Source organism: Aplosporella prunicola (assembly GCF_010093885.1).
Source record: "Aplosporella prunicola CBS 121167 unplaced genomic scaffold K452scaffold_25, whole genome shotgun sequence".
Classification (NCBI taxonomy): Eukaryota; Fungi; Ascomycota; class Dothideomycetes; order Botryosphaeriales; family Aplosporellaceae; genus Aplosporella; species Aplosporella prunicola.
The window spans coordinates 64,720-83,602 of NW_022983553.1; the positions used below are offsets into that span (position 1 = coordinate 64,720).

General features: G+C 54.2%; 8 protein-coding genes across 8 annotated transcripts; 4 read left to right on the forward strand and 4 right to left on the reverse strand.

The window, feature by feature from the left end:
• The first annotated feature begins 275 nt into the window (after positions 1–275).
• K452DRAFT_291020 (uncharacterized protein) lies at positions 276–2,299 on the forward strand. The gene has a single exon (XM_033541101.1). The coding sequence runs from the start codon at positions 506–508 to the stop codon at positions 1,898–1,900; it is 1,395 nt and encodes a 464-aa protein (XP_033393699.1). The 5' UTR covers positions 276–505; the 3' UTR covers positions 1,901–2,299.
• On the reverse strand, positions 1,937–2,586 carry K452DRAFT_93505 (uncharacterized protein). The gene has a single exon (XM_033547334.1). The coding sequence runs from the start codon at positions 2,330–2,332 to the stop codon at positions 1,973–1,975; it is 360 nt and encodes a 119-aa protein (XP_033393700.1). The 5' UTR covers positions 2,333–2,586; the 3' UTR covers positions 1,937–1,972.
• A 255-nt stretch (positions 2,587–2,841) lies between these two features.
• K452DRAFT_234961 (uncharacterized protein) lies at positions 2,842–4,940 on the reverse strand (the record flags this gene model as incomplete). Its single annotated transcript, XM_033537399.1, has 3 exons — positions 2,842–4,205; positions 4,255–4,749; positions 4,811–4,940. The coding sequence occupies 3 exons, from the start codon at positions 4,938–4,940 to the stop codon at positions 2,842–2,844; spliced, it is 1,989 nt and encodes a 662-aa protein (XP_033393701.1).
• A 285-nt stretch (positions 4,941–5,225) lies between these two features.
• On the forward strand, positions 5,226–6,414 carry K452DRAFT_291022 (uncharacterized protein). Its single transcript, XM_033541102.1, has one exon. The coding sequence runs from the start codon at positions 5,276–5,278 to the stop codon at positions 5,987–5,989; it is 714 nt and encodes a 237-aa protein (XP_033393702.1). The 5' UTR covers positions 5,226–5,275; the 3' UTR covers positions 5,990–6,414.
• K452DRAFT_291024 (uncharacterized protein) lies at positions 6,394–8,419 on the reverse strand. The gene is made up of 3 exons (XM_033541103.1): positions 7,909–8,419; positions 7,715–7,846; positions 6,394–7,601 (listed from the first exon to the last, which is right to left on the reverse strand). Exons 1-3 carry the CDS (start codon positions 8,191–8,193, stop codon positions 6,657–6,659), a joined length of 1,362 nt encoding a protein of 453 aa, XP_033393703.1. The 5' UTR covers positions 8,194–8,419; the 3' UTR covers positions 6,394–6,656.
• A 1,670-nt stretch (positions 8,420–10,089) lies between these two features.
• Positions 10,090–11,556, forward strand: K452DRAFT_235102 (uncharacterized protein; the record flags this gene model as incomplete). The annotated part of the gene is made up of 1 exon (XM_033537406.1): positions 10,090–11,556. One exon carries the CDS (start codon positions 10,090–10,092, stop codon positions 11,554–11,556), a length of 1,467 nt encoding a protein of 488 aa, XP_033393704.1.
• Positions 11,557–13,973: 2,417 nt separating this feature from the next.
• K452DRAFT_256741 (uncharacterized protein) lies at positions 13,974–15,402 on the reverse strand. The gene is made up of 6 exons (XM_033538411.1): positions 15,262–15,402; positions 15,092–15,200; positions 14,995–15,025; positions 14,895–14,946; positions 14,692–14,844; positions 13,974–14,523 (listed from the first exon to the last, which is right to left on the reverse strand). Exons 1-6 carry the CDS (start codon positions 15,380–15,382, stop codon positions 14,432–14,434), a joined length of 558 nt encoding a protein of 185 aa, XP_033393705.1. The 5' UTR covers positions 15,383–15,402; the 3' UTR covers positions 13,974–14,431.
• Positions 15,403–15,626: 224 nt separating this feature from the next.
• On the forward strand, positions 15,627–18,754 carry K452DRAFT_361478 (uncharacterized protein). The gene is made up of 4 exons (XM_033546425.1): positions 15,627–16,435; positions 16,507–18,021; positions 18,073–18,153; positions 18,206–18,754. Exons 1-4 carry the CDS (start codon positions 15,809–15,811, stop codon positions 18,290–18,292), a joined length of 2,310 nt encoding a protein of 769 aa, XP_033393706.1. The 5' UTR covers positions 15,627–15,808; the 3' UTR covers positions 18,293–18,754.
• The last annotated feature ends 129 nt before the right edge of the window (positions 18,755–18,883 follow it).

Consider the following 18,883-nt stretch of genomic DNA (forward strand, 5'->3'; position numbering starts at 1 on the left):
CGATCGTGAAGGGCGGATGACGAGATCAGGGACAGCATCAAGCTTTTCTGCGTTCAAGGCGCCATGAGAGTTGGCTTTTGTGCTTCCGGCGAGGTTGAGGTTCTGACTGGATATGGCTGGATGAAGCTGGGCGACTGCGTTGCCCGTTTCGGCCACGGCCGACGAGAGGCCGACGAAAGAGCCACCTTGTCGTCGTCAGCTCGGCCGCAGATATATCATATTAGGTACAATTCAACCAGTCTAATCTCCGCGCCTCCCACTCCTCTTCCTTCACCAGCACTACTACTCTGCAGCCTCAACTCTGGGACTACTACTACTACTCCTAGTAACTAACCACTTCCCTCCCTCCCGTCCGTCCAACGGCCGCCGAGTTGGTGCGCGAGCGCCCAGCTGAGCCCTGCCCACGCGTCCTGCCGTTGACTAGTACATCATATCTCACCTCACCGTCCATGTAGCGCAACCAACGACAGAACAACCCCGACACCCCACCATTTCTTTATTCAGAATGCCTTCCAGCGAAAGCCCACGCCGCCGCACGCGCTCGCTGCTGCTGCTCCCGCCGCCGCCGTCGCCGCCGACCTTGGCCGCCCTCAAAGCCGCCTACGCCGCAACCCTGCTGACCGCGCTCCGGGAGCTGCAGCGCACCTCGCGCAGCACGCCCGACGCAGCCGCCGCCGTGCTCGAGATCGCGCTGCCCTGCCCGCACCTGTACGGCCGCGAGACGGCCCCGCGCAGCCTGCTCTACCCCCGCACCCAGGCCCTCGTCGCCGGCCTGTACAAGCTGATCTGCGTCATTGCCGCCGCGGACGCGATCGACGTCGAGGACGCCGACGGCGTCGACGCCCGCATCCTCCTGCTCGCGTATCCTAGAGACGGGAACCTGACGCGTGTGGGCGCGGACGGCTCCCCGGAAGCCGATTCCCAGGGCCCGGTCGTGGACGTGGCGACGCTGGCGCGCTGCGGCAGGCCCTGGGAGCGCGTTTTCGCTGTCGAGACGGAGAGCGGCGAGCGCCTGCTCAAGAGCTTCCTGGGCGCCAGCAGCCGCGCGCAGAATGTCCAGCGCCTGCGCGGCGGCATCACGCAGGTGTTTGAGGCGGATGACGGCGCGGCTGTGTCTGCGTCCGCGTCCGAGCCTCGCAAACACTACTCGGTCGCCGTGGGCGGGACGTTCGACCACCTGCACAACGGGCACAAGCTGCTGCTGACCATGACGGCCTTTGCGGTCGAAGCGGCCGCCGCATCCCCCACCACCGAACAAGCGCGCAGCATCACCATCGGCATCACCGGCGACGCACTGCTGCAAAACAAAAAATACGCCGAAGCACTCGAGAGCTGGGCCGAGCGACAAGGCGCCACGTACGACTTCCTGTCCACGATCCTCGACTTCTCCCCCAACAGCACAACCACAACCGAAGAAATCAAAAACCCCGGCCCCAACGGCCACGCAGTCAACGTCACGCTCCCGGCGCGCCTCACCCTCCGCCACGTCGAGATCTGGGACCCCTTCGGCCCGACCATCACCGACGAGAGCATTTCCGCGCTCGTGCTTTCTGGGGAGACGCGCGCGGGGGGCAAGGCGGTCGACGCCAAGAGGCGCGAGAAGGGGTGGCCGGATTTGGAGGTCTTTGAGGTTGATGTTTTGGATGCGTTGGATGGTGGTGAGGGGGCGGGTGGGAAGGTTAACGAGGGAGCGGGTGCGGGTGGGCGGGTTACTGAGGGGGTTGTGGGCGGGCAGGTAAATGAGGAGGGAGCAGGCGTAGAGGGCGCAGTGACGCTGGCTGCTGCCTCTGTTACTCCCACTGCCACTGCCCCTACGCCTGTGGACCAGTCCTTCCATGCCAAGCTCAGCAGTACCGAGATCCGGCGGCTGCAGCTCGAGAAGCGGGCGCGTAGGGGGTGAGGTGAAGCCGAGTCGAGCAGAGCAGTTTAGAGCGGAGCGAGGCGGCGCAGGGCTTGTGCCGCACTCACTCACTCAGAGTGCGAGAGAGAGAGAGAGAGAGAGAGAGAGGGAGGGAGGGAGAAAAAGAGACCTAACACTATGCCGCGGTGCCACACGGCGAGCGCCAATGAGCGCTCCGGGACACGCGTGCCTGTGCTGCGCTGAGCTGAGCTGCGTCGCGCTGGGCTGAGCTGCATTGAGCCGAGCTGAGGTTATGGTCTGGTTAGTTACGCGTCTGTGACACGACGTGGCAAGGTTTACGTAGAGTAGAAGAGGGCGGATTATGATCAATGAGGGATGAATGAAAGCCTTAGTTAAGGTGGGTAGGTATAGATAGATAATTAGCAGATATGAGTATGAGTATGAGTATAGTATGAATATAAGCACGAGCATTATTAGTGCCAACTCAAACCCAAACTACTTCTCATTTCTCTCTCTATATACACACATTACAGCAGCAGCCCCCTACTCCTACTCCTACTCCTAGGGACATACAACCAGACACAACCAGACACACAACCAACAACACAACAAGCCAGACACAAACAAACAAACACAAACAAACGTCCAAACATCCAAACATCCAGATAAATAGCAAGGTACGAACGAAGTAATGTTGGCATCGTCTTTAAAAACAAAAAGCTGCCAGACCAGACCAGACCAGACCAGCGCACCCACACACCTGCAACGCCGCCGCGACGGTGCGCAAGCAAGCAATAGCACGCAACGAAAGAAGCTTCGGCGCAAGATCGAGGCCGAGCCTGCGTTGCTGCGTTGCTGCTTTGCTGCTTGCTGCACGCGTCCCGCAAATGCTTCTTTTTTCCCCGTTTCCCGTCACCATCCCCCATCCCCATCCTATCGCACCCATCCATTCACCAAAGAGCACACACACCCACAACACCTTACCTGCTCCTCGTAGAGCCCATACCCCGCTTACCAGCCAGCAAATGCTTCTGCAGCGCGCTAGTCTGGTGCCTATCGGCCTCACCCTGCCTCGCCATGCGGTTCATCTTCTTCTGCGACAGCTTCTGCAGCCTCTCGGCCTTTGAGCGCGCAATTTCGTTTGTGACACCGTCGTCGCGCCTGTTGGTGCTCTGACTGCGGCCGCGGCTCTTGGCGCGCTCGATCGCGTTGCTCGGCTTCTTGGGCGCCGCGCCGCCATCCACGTCCATGGCGTCGCCGTCGTCGCCGCCCGCGCCCTCCGACCGCCCGCGCGCAACTGACCGTCCGCGCGACTGGTTGCGCGCCCGCGCCGCGATGCCCGTCGTGTCGTAGCCCAGCGAGTCGAGGTGCTCCTCCATCTGCGACAGCTTCTTGGCCTTGGCCGACCGCGGAATCTGCGCCCGGTTCTTCAGGCTCTTGCGCATCCGCGCCTCGTTCTTCAGCAGCGCCTGCTTCTCGCGGATCAGGTCCGCCTTGTAGTGCATCTCGGCCTCCTCGGCGTCCTCGATGTCGTCGTCCGACTCGTACCGCCCGTCCGCCTCCATCTGCTCCTCCTCGGCCTCGAGCGCCGCCAGCTTGGCCTCGATCTCCGGGTCGATGAAGTCGTAGACGTTCTTGCCGTCGAAGATTTCCGGCACCTTGTCCATCTTCCAGTCGTCGTTCTCGAGGAGGTAGTTCTCCTTGAGGTTGATGTTGTACACACCGGCACCGCCGTTCTCCTCCTCGATCTCGCGCTGCAGCTTCTTGCGGTTGGGGTCGTTGGGGTCGTACTTCATCTTGTTCTTGACCGCGTCAGGAATGTACACCTCGCGCGTCATGCCATCCATGGGAACGGCGACGTGGATGCGGCGCATGACATCCGCAAGACGACCAGTAACCTCGCCGGAGGCGGTGGTGGCAGCCTTCAGCTTCTCCGAGTTGCGCTGGGCCAGGAGGCGGTCGCAGACAGCGCTACGGACAGCCATGACATTGTCGGCCGTCGTGCAGGAAAGTTGCATCAGCTCGACCTCGCCAGACTTGAGCATGCCCTGAATCTGCTCCTGCGTCTCGGCGTCCAGGTCCTCAGGCTTCACGAGATCCGTCTTGTTAATGACAACGAAAACCAGCTTGTTGTTGAACAGAGGCTTGATGCTGTGGAAAAGCTGGATCTGTGCGCTAACGCTGTAGCCGCACTGCTCGCTCAGGTCCATGAAGTAGAGAATGGCCGACCTCAAGTGGGCAATGGCCGTGATGGACTGCATTTCAATCGTGTTCATCTCTTCCAGCGGGTGGTCGAGAATACCGGGGGTATCAATAGCCTGGAAACGAAGCATCTTGTGGTCGACTGCACGAGCTGTTAGCCAGATACGCAACAAGGACACGGGACGACTTACAGTGACCGACGAACAAGCTCTTGGTGGTGAAAGCGTACGGCTGAACGTCGACATCGGCGCGGGAGACGTTCCGCAGGAAGCTCGACTTGCCGACGTTGGGGTAACCGCAGATAACCAGGGTCCTGGTGTTGGGGTCGATCGAGGGCAGACGGCCCAAGTGCTGGCGCACCTGCTCGAGGTAGAGCAGCGGGTCCTTCATGCGCTTGCAGATGGTGGCCATGCGACCCAGCGCCGCACGCTTGAGCTGCTTGCACTGGAAGAGCGATTGGCCATACTTGAGCAGACGGACGTAGTCACGCGCGACCGTCTCGATGAGGTGCTTGGCGGTGGAGAGCTGGCCGAGAGCGATGCGGAAGTGGTCGGCATCGTACAAGGTGTTCAGGAGATCCTTGTGGAACGGGTGGATGTCCTGGAGCCTGGGGAAGCCGTCGAGGATGGCCTGAAGCTTCTCGGTGAACGTCTCGGCCGTGTACTTGACCTTACGGGTGTAGAAAGCTGCGTACAGTCTCGTCAGTCTCGTGTATCTATGCGCCCTGGCCTTGCTCCTCTCTCGTACCTCTGATTCTGCTAATCTTGAAACCCGCTCTGATCTGTGTCGGCAGACGCCTCTGGGTGCGGCTCAGGACAATGTCCAGGAACTCCTGGGAGTTGGGCACCGGGGCGATATCCTTCCAAGAAGTCTTCATGTTGCCGACTTGCCGTCTCTGGGGATAAGAAGCACGGCGGCGGGAAGGGAGGGTGGAGGTAGAGAGTGGTTGCGGTGAGAGGGCGAAGGCGACTCTCGACGATATCGATAGGCGCGAAAAAGTTCAACGGGGCCTCGCAAACACAATCCAGGGCCTGACCGCCTTCGGCCAATCGGCGCTTCTAATATTCCCAAATCCGCACTGCCGCATCCGCAATTCGGCCTCAGGCATCCATCGCCCCTCCACCCAAAAAAAGCTCCCACCACCCCGCACCCGCACTCTCGACCGCCATCACCAAACGCTACCGCAGCCACCATCCATCACCGACCACCGCAATGGCGCCCACCACCGACCTCCCCGCCTTCAAGACCTCATTCCTCGAGTCGTGCGTGTCGGCCGGCGCGCTCAAATTCGGTACCTTCACGCTCAAGTCGAAGCGGATATCGCCCTATTTCTTCAACGCCGGCCTATTCCACCGCGCCGACCTCGTCCGCAGCATCTCCACCGCCTACGCGCACACGCTCGCCACGCACGCCCAGAGCGACCCCTCCTTCGAATTTGACGTGCTCTTCGGCCCCGCCTACAAGGGCATCCCGCTCGCCGCGACGGCCGTCGACAAGCTCGCTACCGTCGACGAGGCCCGCTTCGGCCGCGTGTGCTACAGCTTCAACCGCAAGGAGGCCAAGGACCACGGCGAGGGCGGCAACATTGTCGGCGCGCCGCTGAAGGGCCAGCGCGTTGTTATCGTCGACGACGTCATTACTGCGGGCACGGCTATCCGCGAGGCCATTGATATCATCAAGAGGGAGGGCGGCGAGCTCGTCGGCATCATCGTCGCGGTCGATCGCCAGGAGAAGACTCCCAGCGCTACCGACGACGATGGCTCCGCTAGGCCTAGCGCCATTGGCGAGGTCAGGAAGCAGTATGGCATCCCCGTCCTCTCGATTCTGAACCTCGATGAGATCGTCGAGTACTGTAAGAGCTCTGCTTCAGAGGAGGATGTCAAGAGGCTGCTCGAGTACCGCGAGAAGTACAGGGCCACCGACTAAGCGGCCAATTTAACACAAAACGCCATCTGCAGATAAGGGAAGCGCATGGCGGGGCACAGGCGTAGCACTGTCGGAACAATGCCGGTTCAGATACGCGGTTGTGCTCCCGATTGGTGGTGCGTATGCAAGCAGGGTAAAAACGGTGCGTCGGTGTACCTCTTCTCATTCATTTCGCAAGTTCAAAGTCGACCAAGCCGAGCTCAACGTCAAGCATCGGAGATAGACCCGTTGCAAGGTATTGTGTTCGGTACTGTAGCCGGTGGTCCTTGGATGCGTACAAGGAATCAAGCTTGTTGCAAGGAATTCGCGTTCGGCACTCTAGCCGGTGGTCGTCGGATGCGTACTCCGTATGTACAATTTCAAGTTTAGACGATGTAACGACAATAGAAAAGCGTATAGAGCGAAGCATTATTCCAAGAACAGCACCATTGAAGCTAGGCAAAGTTTAATTGTGAACGAGTCTGCAGCTCGTAACGAAAAAACCCTATCTAATGCTACCTTTCCAGGCACCAACTAGATATCCCGCAAGCGGGACGTCAAGATGCGTGGAGCATTGGCTCCATATGGTTTCGGGTCTCATGAGGAAGCAAAATGTCAATAACAACCGGCCGTTCCGAATCATTCAAATTTTTTGTGATATCGTTCATGCCCTTCCACAACCCCGCATCTACTGCGTGTCCCGGACGACCTTGTCCACCGCCTGGGCGAAGTAATCTATGTTATTTGTGTTCAGACCAGCCATGGAGATACGGCCGTTCTTGGTCATGTAGACATGGGCGTCGGAGCGGATCTTGAGGACCTGCTTCTCGGACAAGCCCGTGAAGGAGAACATGCCGATCTGATCCGTGATGTGGTTCCAAGTGCCAGGGGTGCCCATCTCCTCGAGCTTAGAGCGCAGCGCCCTACGCATCTTCATGATACGCCCGCTCATCTCGCGCAGGTTGTCTTCCCACTGAGCGAAGAGGTCAGGGTCGTTCAGCACCACCGCGGCAATGCGCGCGCCGTATGCCGGCGGGTTCGAGATCTCGGAGCGCTGCAGGATCTTGAGCTGAGAATCGATGCGGTCGATGGTCTCAGTCGCGTCGGGCGCCGGGTTCGTGATGAAGTGGAAGCAGCCTGCCCGCTCGCCGTACAGGCCAAAGTTCTTGGCGTACGATTGCGCGACCACCATCTCGAAGCCCTGGTCCACAAAGTACCGGATTGCCCACGCGTCCTTGGCCAGGTCGCCTGACGCGAAGCCTTGGTACGCGGTGTCGAAGAACGGGAAGTGTGACTTCGCCTTCATGACGTCGGCAATCTGGATCCACTGCTCCTGCGTCGGGTCCACGCCAGTGGGGTTGTGAGCGCAGGCGTGCAGCAGGATGATGCTGCCCTCGGGCGCCGACTCGATAGCCTCGAGCATGCCCTCGAAGTCGAGGCCATTGGTCTTGTAAGAGAAGTAGGGGTAGGTCTTGGAGGGCACGTGGACGTTGGAGAAGATCTGGTGGTGGTTCACCCACGTCGGGTTGGAGAAGTAGACGGTCTTGCCCTCATTCGGTCTGTAGAACTTGGACAGGAAGAGCGCTCCCAGGTGCACGGCGCCCGTGCCCGAGATCGTCTGGAGACTGGTGACCTGCAACGCAGAGGCCTGTCAGCTGCACGTAATCTGGGCAACGATTCCCGATCCATGACTCAAGCCGAACTTATGCGTCCGGGCCTGGCCCCCCCCAACGGAAAAGAGCTTACCCGCTTGTCCGCGATGGCGGGGCTATCGCCGCCTAGTATCAGCTTCTGCGATGCGCTTGTGAAGTTCTGCAGGCCCTGGATGGGCAGGTATTCGTGGTTGATCTCGGGGTCGTTGCGCAGAATCTCCTCGGCCTGCCCAGGAGCTATGGTCAGCGTCACGGTGCGCTGGTCGCCTGGCGTCGCTCTGCACGTACCTTCTTGACTACGGGCAGAACCCAGGGCTTCGCGTTGTTGTCGCGATAGGCTCCGATGCCCAGATCGACCTTGTGCGGATCAGTGTCCGCCCGGTAGGCGGCCATGAGGCCGAACAGAGGGTCTTCGGGTGCCTTGGGCACGACATCGGCCTGGAAGGCGCTGAGCTTGATGGGCGCCATGTGGGAGGTTATCTGCTGGAGTCTGGAGCGGGGAGGAGAAGAGGTGTTATTATTGAGAGACTGTGAGTGGCCGTTGGAGGAGACAGTGGGGGTTGGAAGTGGCATGGTGAATCGAGGGCCCGCGCTGGTCTATTAAATACTCTAACTAGGCTTACGCTTCCACGCAGTGTTACGGATCCGTACTCCGCGTTTTCGGGGAGATCGGCCTTATCGATTGCGAGAACAGCAACTGTCTCCGCAGCAATGAGTAGGATTATCCGCCGGGCGGAGGGGAGCGGCGTAATGTCGAGTCGGAAGGCGCACAAGTGGACTGATTCCTTTGCAAGACGTGCTTTTATTCTGCCGCGCTGCGGGCTCGTTGAGCTTAAGAGGCCCCCGAAGATCAGGGTTCCTTACCAAAAGCCGAGGCTTTCCTCCACCTTTGCCCTCGTGCCCTGCTGTCACAAGCGCCGGCACTTCCGCCAAAGGTCACGCTGCTTGCGTCGACGTTCAATGGTCGTCGCAAGTCATCGCATTGATCAACTCTTGCCTGATGTCATATCAATACGTCCCCACGGTCCCACCCCACTACGGAGTCCCGCCGTGCACAGTGCGCGTGTCGCATAGAACACCACCTGCGCTGCACTTCTACTATCAACCGCCTCCTTCACCATCGTGTTTCCGCCCCCAACTTTCTCCGTCGAGGGGTTCCGAGTCCTGTACGTGGTACCAGCTCGTCAAGTCTGGGCCGCCTGCTCGACCGGGTTGGTCGCCGAGGCCTCTTGAAGTTCAGAGATTTCCAGGCGCGACCTTTCAGTGGAGCTAAGCGGATTTCTTAGCAATTAGCAATGAGATAACGCCTCATTGCATGCGACATTCTGACTCACAGTCACCGCACTTATCCAAAGTATCTTCGTAATACAGCTGCTGCTGCTCTACCTCCTGGCCACTTTTGTCCACCCTGGAAACCTCTCATAGCCCCCGTCGCTTCTGCAGCACAACCAGATGCAACGCCTTTCCTGGCTACCCGGCATCATTGTGTTTCTTCTGCCTACCCGTCAGATATCCGATGTTTTTCTCGGTCGGTGGTAGTGATGAGGAAGAGTCGGTTCGCGCGAGCTATATCCGGTAGGGAATCTGAGCCGTCAACAGGTAGGATTGACGGACGGCACGAAGATGCTAGCTACGAAGCTCGACAATGCGTCTACCTATGCTCTATTTACAGGCAGACGGTTGAGCGCCGATAAGCTTGCAGTTTGCTCACAATTCAGTACGCCTCCTTCAAGAAGACCTTGACGTTGTCGTGGACCAGCTCGAAACCTGTGAGCGGCGCGACATTGTGTCGCTACAAAGCTTCCTTGAAGACTGAATTGAGATCCATATACGATGTAGTTGGCCCTTGAAGACGGTTTGGGCACTGCCAGCAGAGCAGCCGGAAATAAGATCGACCATGGCTCGCTTATACCCGGCGCCAGATGCGCACATGCTGATTTCATCAGATGCCGAAGACGCCATTCGTCAACATGCAGGCAATCGCCTGTACGGTAGATCCAGCCAGCGCCCCATTCTTGAGCACGAATCCCGCCCGACCTGACCGACATCGGTTAAACGTAAGATAGTACCCGCTCGTGCAATTGGTAAATTTGTACTTAACTCCGGGCTTTCCTCTCTTTGCCTGTTTTTCAGAATGGACGTTTCTGTGTTGCCACCTGCATCCTGCTTAACACCATGGCATCGTCCCAGGATATCCGAAGCTATGAAAAGGCACAAGATGCCGCAGCGGTGGGCTCAGGTGGCGTGGTCCAAGAGCCGCAAACTCCTTCCATCCAGGATCTTGGGGAAGAGCAAAGAAAAGAAAAGAGCGAGGAAACCGAGCACAACACACCAGCATCTACACCGAGATCATCCGTTGCAGACGAGGCCACTCAAGATTCGACCGCAGATCCGGAGGCTTTGAACAGAACCACATCTGGTCCCGTTTATTCAGTATTCACTTATCGCCAAAAGCAGTATATCGTTTTCATGTGCGCCTGTGCCGCCTTTTTTTCTCCTACAAGTGCGAATATTTATTATCCGGCTCTTAATACTCTTAGCCGAGAACTAAAAGTCTCCGACGAACTGATTAACCTGACTCTCACCATTTACTCCATCTTCCAAGGCCTGGCACCTACTATAATAGGAGGTCTTTCTGATATAGCGGGCAGAAGGCCCGCGTACATCATCGGCTTCATTATCTACCTTGGTGCTTGCATTGGCATCGCCCTACAGGACGACTATGTTGCATTGATGATCCTCCGTGCGATGCAGAGCACAGGGAGCAGCGGGACTATCGCTTTGGCAAACGGAGTTGTTGCTGATATTGCAACATCCGCTGAGCGTGGTACCTGGATGGGATGGGCGACAGCAGGCCCCATGATAGGTCCCGCAGCTGCTCCCATTATCGGAGGAATTTTGGCGCAGTTTCTAGGCTGGCGGTCAATATTCTGGTTCCTAGTCATTCTTACTGGCATCTTCCTGGTCCCGTTTATTACTACCTTTCCGGAAACCGCTCGCAACGTTGTGGGCAACGGCTCAATCCCTCCTCAAGGCTGGAACATGTCGCTGCTCAACTATTTCCAGGCACGAAAGGCTCACAAAGATTCCGATGAGCTGACGCGCACCGTGTCCCGGGAAACAGAACGGCAAGCACAAGCACGTCTGGCTAAGCAACGGAAACTCCGTTTCCCCAATCCCCTGAACACGTTGAGGATCATCAAGGAGCCGGATGTTGGCCTGCTCCTGTTCTACAACTCACTCGTCTACACCGCCTTCCTCGACGTCGCCTCCTCGGCACCATATCTTTACTCGCAAATCTACCACTTCAACGACCTCCAAGTCGGCCTGGCCTTCATTCCCTTTGGCTTCGGCGCCTTCTGCGCCCCTCTCGTCAACGGCCGCATGCTCGACGCCAACTACCGGCGCATCGCACGCCAGCTGGGCATGACGGTGGACCGGAAGCGGGGCGACGATCTGCGAAACTTCCCCATCGAACGCGCACGGATAGAGGTTGCTGTGCCGCTCGTGGCGATCGGCATGGCCGCGCTGACGGCCTACGGCTGGGTCATGCAGGCCGAGACGAACCTCGCCGCGCCGCTTATTTTCTTCTTCATCATGGGCTTGACGATAACGGGCGCGTTCAACGTCCTCAATCTCCTGATTGTGGACTTGTATCCGCTTAGCCCGGCGACGGCAACGGCCGCGAACAACCTCGTGCGCTGCTTGGTTGGCGCGGGAGGCAGTGGTGTTGTTATTTTCATGATTAAGGCTATGGGCAGGGGCTGGTGCTTTACGCTCCATGCGTTGATCGTGCTGGCTGCTAGCCCGATTCTTTGGGTGCTGGTGAAGTGGGGGCCGACGTGGAGAGAGAAGCGGAGGGTGAGGGCCGAAGAGGCGACTAAGAGGAAAGAAGAGAAGAGGATGAGGGAAAAGGGGGAGAATGAGAGGGTATAGACGTTACGTTAGAAACGCTTTACGGTTAGACAGTAACGCCAATGCTCACGAAAGTCATGTCCAGGTTTCTTCAGTTTCCGGCCTTTGAGACGCATGCTCTATTGGTGTTCGTGATGGCAAGACATGTATTTGCTCAGAACGACAGTTCAACGTCGTCCCCAACACAAGCTCAATTTCAACTGGCTATGAAGCCAAAGTCAAGCCAAGATACTCCCAATCCAAACGATTAATAGAGCGGTCTAGCAGTCAGACGTGTTATAGACCTCTCTTTCTGTACCCTTCGACCGGGAGCCCACACCACCATCACGCAATATAAAAGTAAATCCAACCACACACTCTCTCTTCTCTCCTTTGTAGATTCGCACAAGGGAATTAGGAAGCCCTTACAAAATTCCTGGCAGATCAAAAGTGACACATGTGGGGGCGCACACATAAGCAAACAAGCAGCATCCTTCCCGCCGCTTGAAGAATGCGGGATGCATTCGCAGAGCGGAGTAGATTTCTAGTCACCGTCTATCAGTGCTGATGAACAGCAGCAGGGCGTGGGAGATGTGACGGGCATCAGTGCAGTGCGATGTTCGACTAGGCACGCCTGGAGATGCTACAGTGAGGCTCTCTGGGGAGTTAACGTCCTTGTGTCTGCGCTTGTTCGACATCCCGACATTGCACTTTTGATGGATCAGGGATGTTATGGCGGGACTAAGCGGGCCTCGTGGGGCTTGCAGTGTGGGGGGATAGTGTTTAGCGTGCGTGCGTCCGATTTGGGATCGGTGAAATCGCGATCGATTCGCTATATATTAATCTAACTGGCTGTACATACAGGTTTTCACTCAGCTCACATTTTCAAGTAACAAATTCATGGTTATAGCTAGGAGGGTCAGGGATATAGAGGCTTGCATTACCCTCATAAAAGAGGGTGTGTACTAAGATCCAGCTTAGACGACTAGGGTCTTGGTATATATCTATTTATCTAGCACCCGCATTTTAGTATCAGATGCAAGGCAGGAAAGCCTAAACCGCAGCCATTGGCTCAGCTCAGCATGGCTAGGAACTAGATCTGCTGGCAGTTACGGCAAACCTTGTGGCCGCAGTTCATGCACTCGTTGGTGTAGTCACCGTAGTCAGTCCAGCACTGGCAGCACGTCCAGGACTCCGGCGCGAAGGAACCGGACGGGCTCTTAGCCGCTCCAGTGCTGCGCTTGACGGCGCTGGCTTGCTGCTTGGTGGCGTGGGCCTTGTTGCTAAAAGAAGCGGAGTGGTTGTTTCCGAGAGACATGTTGTACGGAGTGTTCGATGTATGCGTGTAAGTGTGTTTGAACGTGTTTGGAGTTCTGTGTGGAGATGAGCTGCGAAGATGGTTTGTTTGTAGACGTAGCTCGACCAGGCTGTTGATATGCTACAGTGAATTTGAGACCTTGGACATTGATGTTTGGAGCAGAGCGCTGATAATGGTGGTGTTGCCAAAATGAAGATAACGACCCTTTGTTGGACATTGTATATTTTAACAAAGAACACAGGAGAACAAAGCATTTGTTCTGCTCTTCCATCGAAACGTGTTGGGAAATTGGAGGAGCTTTACAATTAGTCGAAGTCGAAAAGTATTTACTACACAAGAGCGGGCTTGGCGGGACATATTAGGAATAGTTACTTACCAAGGACTAAACGAGCGTGCGCGCAAGAGCGACGGTTATAGCGCTGCGGACTCCCCGCTAGATGCGGAGTGTAATGTTGGAGAATTATAATTCTCTTTTGTTAATTTTTAGTGTAAGATAGGAGGTCGCAGTTCCCGCTTCCCACCCCCTACTTCTTCTCGAACCAGGAGGCTCTGACGAGGTTGACGTTTCCATCGGATCGGCAGACGCTAGAGAGCGTCATCAGCATTGTGAAAGGTGAACGAGTGAGGTACGGTGGTCTTGGAAAATTCAATGGTCGCTGTTGACCACGTGGAGTTATAGAAATAAATTGACCCCTAAACCTTTCAGCAACTAAATTTCAGGTTTACTTCTTATCGTACTATGTCCAGATTTTCGGCTATGGCTGGCAATATCCCCGCAAATGTTGGCTTGAGAATAAAGTTACGTGCCGTACCTACACAAGCTTCTGTGCCTGATGATTCAGACCCATGGCCTGGTTTGGTAGTCGGCCTTAAATAAAAGACCGCAAGCCAGCGATATCTCTGTGGGTATTTCATCTAAGACAGGGGTTTTCTGATTACAGAATCAAAGCTGATAGAAGAAAATTACGATGTAGCGGGGTGACAGTTCCGCATCCGTCCACCTGATTGGATAGTGTCAGCCAGGATCACTCCGATAACTCTCGTTTTTTCAGCCTTATTACAGTCAGTTGTTACACTACAGCCTTACCCCTTACACCACACGTTTATCCACTGCAAGGGAATAAGGATCTTAAAGAGAAAACGTGTTCTTTTAGATAGCAGCATATATACCTCCATAGGTAGTAGTAATTTAGGAGGACAAGCGGCGTCCAATTCCTCGCGCCCAGCTTCACAGATAGCTAAGGATGCGCCTTAACTATAGGCTCGGACACGTCATCTTTCTGGGGTTGCGGATTGGGGCCGAAGCAATGCGGTTTTCGTTATTTTCTAGACCGAAGAGAGGTGGCCCGGGTGATAGGCAGAGGTTTATGTTGTAAAAGCTGAATCTCTCGCCAGGGTTTCAGGTGGATTCGATAATATACCCAATCATTTCTTCCGTGGTTCTATCCGAGCACAAGAATGTAAGGCTGACCAAGCTCCAAAGACCTTGGCACCTTTTATCAGTGGAGTGGCAGGCATCATTTCCGATATCAGCCACCACTGATGGAAAAATTCGGTTGCCAAAGCCGTAGGTTTCAAGGTAGGAACTCTACTCGTTCCTTACGCCTTTTTCCCGGATTTCTTGCTTTTAGCTGAATGCTCGTTCAACCTTTCGTTCAATCTTCCAAGCATGTCAACGCCCATAAACACCGCTATACAAAATATTAGCATTTCCCCCTGACCATAGATATAACTTGAAGATATTAAATTGAAGGTTTGCAGCAGAGTGTGAATGGCAGATAACTCCACAAATCGTATTCAAGGAACGATACCAAAGGGCATTTTACAGTTGAAAATTGGTCAGAGAAATAGTCACTTACAAAGAGCGAGGTAGGGCACATAAAGTGCACCCAAACGCAGTTTCTGGTTGCTTGAGAACGATTTCCAGCTGAGATAGTCGGCGATACACGTGATGGTAGTCATGCCAGTCTGGCAGGCGTAGAGAAGAAGCTGAAGAGGGATTTTGGGGTCATCTGAAACTGAAATCAGCAATTGAAAAGTTTTGTTAGTAGAACTGACATACTTCTCATCAGGGCACCGATGGCCCAGACGCAAAGCGGAGCGTGATAAAGGAGCTAAGAAAGATTTAGCAGACTGAACAAAAGTAGCAAAGCATTATTTACCTCCATCCACATGTACATCCGAAACCATGCCCTATGTTTGCAATCACAGGTCAGTTTGAGCCTGTCATTGAAATGTCATATGATATTTGGCACATACGGCGGTGCAATGAAGAATTGATCTTGGTAGGTATCGATGTAGTACTTTCGCAGACTCATCATGAACACGGGCTTCATCGACTCAGGGTACAGCGGCGTCAGATCAACGACTACATAACGCAAAATGAGCTCAATATATTGATAAATCAAGTCGATATACACGCAACTTACGAAACATAACAGGCAAATGTATGCAAAAGAAGATCAGATACAGCAGATCCCGCTTGCGGAACAGAATTGAGCGACCTTTAACATTCAGATCCCGCTTACGGGACAGAATCGAGCGCGCCATGATGATTAGCTCTTTACTGTAGATGAAGGCTAGATGTTGGTTGTTTTTGAGACGGGTTCGTGCGTTGTCTAAATCAACCCCGGGTCACGTGTGCCAAGAACCACGTCTAAACGTCACACTGTGACACTCCCTTTTGACTCTTGACACTCAATATCTCAATGAGTCATCTTCATCTCATTTAAGCGCCAGAATTCCTAGAGAGCCACCATGCATAGAGGATTATTGTATATGAGCCTGTGGACTCGGAGATCTCGGTTTTGATGCACTTAAGTCCGAGGGAACCTCGGAGTTACGAAGTCAAGGCCTAGTAATGCGAGGACATAGTTAACTAACCCCTCGGTCTTCCCTCAAACCCCTTCGGTCTTCTTTGTGTCTTTTTTCCTGTCATCTTCTTATCAGATCATCTTGATATCTTTCTCAGTTGTGATGGAGCAGACCCCTACGAATTCAAGTCGGAGATCACACTCGCCTGAGGATGCCAACTCGGAAGTCCGAAAGCGCCGGAGAATCGCCCTTTCGTGTTATGACTGTAGGCGCCGGAAGCTAAGATGTGATCGCGAGTATCCAGCGTGCGGCCGTTGCCGTAAAGGTGGACACGCGGACACGTGCACTTACGATACACGGGTAGAACCGATACCCGCCCGGGAGCCTCATCAGGTGCCACGTCCGGGAGCCGATGATAGTCGAGCTCAGATGCTGAGTCCGACATCACCAAATGACCTCAACTCTTCTACTAGGACACCGATTCTGGATCACTCAAGCCGAAATACTGTGGAGCTTCTCTCTTTCCAAAGGGCAAAAATAGCTGAACTTGAGGCTCGCCTTGCCCGGATTGAGAGCAACGGCACTCAGTCAAGCAGCAGTCCACACCACCCGACCCGCGGATCACCTGCTCCACAGGATGAGATCCTATGGCCAAGCCAAGCTTTCGCTTGGTCACGAAGGCCCGTGATGAAGGATGTAGAAGAGAGCGAGACAATTCTACTCAGAGGAAAGGGCTTCAAAACACAGTTCTTCGGAGCAACAAACGTTATTGCCAACATGGTTACGCATGTAAGTATCTAGCATCTCACTGTGAATGCTTATTAATTACAATGATGATTCAATTTCTCACTGAACAATAGTTCCCGGGTCTACGATCTTATATGCAGGGTGCCCTCAGAAAGTACCCTTCCCTTGTCCAAGGACACACAGAATCGAAAGCTATTCAAAGCCGATGGAAAAGATACAAACAAGTTTTGGCGTCGATGCCGGCTCCGGAATTATCTACTTTCCTTCCCGAGAGGAGTGTCGTGGATCACCTCGTCAAGCTGTACTTTGACACACTCGAAACGATATATAGGATCCTCCATCGACCCTCTTTCTGGGAAGAGTATTCTACCTTCTGGAGTGAGCCCGAGAAACGCCGACCAGAGTTTGTCGCAATTGTTCTTGCTGTGATATCCACCGTTATCACAGCCTCTTTCACGGAACCCACCACATACTGCGCTGAAATTCCTATACAATTATGGTCAGGAACGCAGTGGGTCGAAGCTTGCGATAGGTGGGTCTCGCAGCAGAGTGCGAAGCATGCCCAGATTGACATCTACCAAGTACGCTGCCTATGCGTTCTTTCGAGGTATATCAATTCCATCAAATGGAAACAGCAATGGATGGATTCCAGAAATTTGATGACTTTTGCCATGACAACAGGCCTGCACAGAGATCCGCGCTGGTTACTCAAAGAAACAAGCACGCATGACCAGGAGATGCGTCGCCGATTGTTTTATACCATGGTGGAGCTTGATTTGCAGGGGTCCATTAATCGAGGAATGCCTTCAGCGACGCATGCTCAATACTACGACACAGCGGCACCACTTAATGTCAACGATGATGACATTGATCACGAAGGCCGAAAAGCACCTCCCACTTCCTGGCCAATTCAAGAATACACATCGACGTCCTATCTGCATGCCTCAGCGAAAAGCATAGATTTGAGGATACGCATCAATTCGGCTCTCAATAACTCGGCACGTCCACTGAGCTACGATGAAGCAATGCTATATTCGAACGACGTAGTGCAAGAGCTGGGTAAGATACCCTCTTGGGCTGGTCGTAAAGAAGCGAGGCTAGCGCGAACCACGCTCGATATCCAGCTGCGACAGTACCTAATCATGCTCCACGAACCATTTGCATGGAAGGCGGCATCGGATGTGCGATATTCATATTCAAGGGCAGCCTGCTTCGATGCTGGGGCATCCATTGTGGATCAGTACAACGAATTGAGTTCCATGGATAGGGTAATCATGAACCTATTGCGATCTGACCCAACCCGCGCTGCTTTGGCTATCATCCAGACCACATTCGTGTCAACCCTGGCGCAAGATTTCCGTTTCTTTCAGAGCCACAAAGCAGTCATCGACGACCTTGTACAGAAAGCGCTGGACATGGTTGAGGACAAGACTTTGCGCACTAGTGCAGGCTGCGGGCACATGTGGCACATATCTGCAGCTTGCAATCTCTTGCTCTCCAAAGTGGCCCCGGAGGAAGCAGAATCCCGCTTGAAGGAGGCTGTTGAGAGGGTGATAGGTATTTTTGACAGGATCAGTCAATCGCAAGAACCTGTCCCTGCTCTGCCAAATACCAACACAACAGACACTGTATGTTTTCAGAACCAATCGGTTATGGACGGCGTACTAACCTCACTTCAGCCTGTTATACCAGGGACCAGTGCATCCTACACAAATGAGTCGAGCTTGCCCGATGAACTTGCTTTTGCAAATGACATTTCAGTAAGTAGCCATCAACAGCCGCAGAACTAGCTTTCGCTGACATATAAACCAGGGAACGGATACAGCCATGTTCAACTTCCCTGAAACCCAGGCATGGGGTCTTGATGATCTCTGGTCTTTTGGTCCCATTGATCTGTAAACCTAGGACTGACGACCACTACCGCAAATCTTCTTGGGAAGCCATTTGAATGGAAAAAGTCTCTTGTTGATACGATTTTACGACACGCTTTCACAAACACGATCCAAATTTGCTTGGAGAGGTGCTTGTTCTTTCCTCAAATGCACTTTTTCAACAGCACTGAAGGATGGCAACCTCTCCTATCATCGCGTTAAGCTTTCTTTCTTCTCTGGTCTTACCTCAAAAGAGCTCGCGCAAGAAAACTCAAAATAATCTCCATTTATGTTATTGTCCAGCCACGCTTCACTTCTATTTCGCATCTCTCAGCTCAGGGAAAGGACAAATGTAAGATAGTGTAAACTAAGCAAGTACTGGAAGGAGGACCACCCTACTCTAAAGGCAGTACGGGGATCGTTGACAGCTTAATGGACCAGATGAACGGACTCGCTTCTCAAATAACGAAAAAATCATTTCAAATTGTACAAGCTGAAAATACATCTGGATCCACGCATCATCCTAGTGCTTGATATATTATTGACTTCGTCATGTTCGCTCTCAGCATATTTATAGTGGTTTTGTTCTTACACGAAAAGCCGCCGCAATGCTTTCCCA

Bases quoted from the DNA above. Each gene is read 5' to 3' on its own strand.
- K452DRAFT_291024 (XM_033541103.1), bottom strand. From the start codon at position 8,193: ATGCCACTTCCAACCCCCACTGTCTCCTCCAACGGCCACTCACAGTCT. The intron at 7,847-7,908 runs GTACGTGCAGAG...GCTCCTGGGCAG, and splicing joins TTCTGCCCGTAGTCAAGAAG to GCCGAGGAGATTCTGCGCAA. The intron at 7,602-7,714 runs GTAAGCTCTTTT...TCTGCGTTGCAG, and splicing joins CCGCCATCGCGGACAAGCGG to GTCACCAGTCTCCAGACGAT.
- K452DRAFT_291020 (XM_033541101.1), top strand. From the start codon at position 506: ATGCCTTCCAGCGAAAGCCCACGCCGCCGCACGCGCTCGCTGCTGCTG.
- K452DRAFT_361478 (XM_033546425.1), top strand. From the start codon at position 15,809: ATGGAGCAGACCCCTACGAATTCAAGTCGGAGATCACACTCGCCTGAG. The intron at 16,436-16,506 runs GTAAGTATCTAG...ACTGAACAATAG, and splicing joins TTGCCAACATGGTTACGCAT to TTCCCGGGTCTACGATCTTA. The intron at 18,022-18,072 runs GTATGTTTTCAG...ACCTCACTTCAG, and splicing joins ATACCAACACAACAGACACT to CCTGTTATACCAGGGACCAG.
- K452DRAFT_93505 (XM_033547334.1), bottom strand. From the start codon at position 2,332: ATGCTCGTGCTTATATTCATACTATACTCATACTCATACTCATATCTG.
- K452DRAFT_256741 (XM_033538411.1), bottom strand. From the start codon at position 15,382: ATGGCGCGCTCGATTCTGTCCCGTAAGCGGGATCTGAATGTTAAAGGT. The intron at 14,845-14,894 runs GTATGTCAGTTC...TTTCAGTTTCAG, and splicing joins CATCGGTGCCCTGATGAGAA to ATGACCCCAAAATCCCTCTT. The intron at 14,524-14,691 runs GTAAGTGACTAT...TATTTTGTATAG, and splicing joins TGTGCCCTACCTCGCTCTTT to CGGTGTTTATGGGCGTTGAC.
- K452DRAFT_291022 (XM_033541102.1), top strand. From the start codon at position 5,276: ATGGCGCCCACCACCGACCTCCCCGCCTTCAAGACCTCATTCCTCGAG.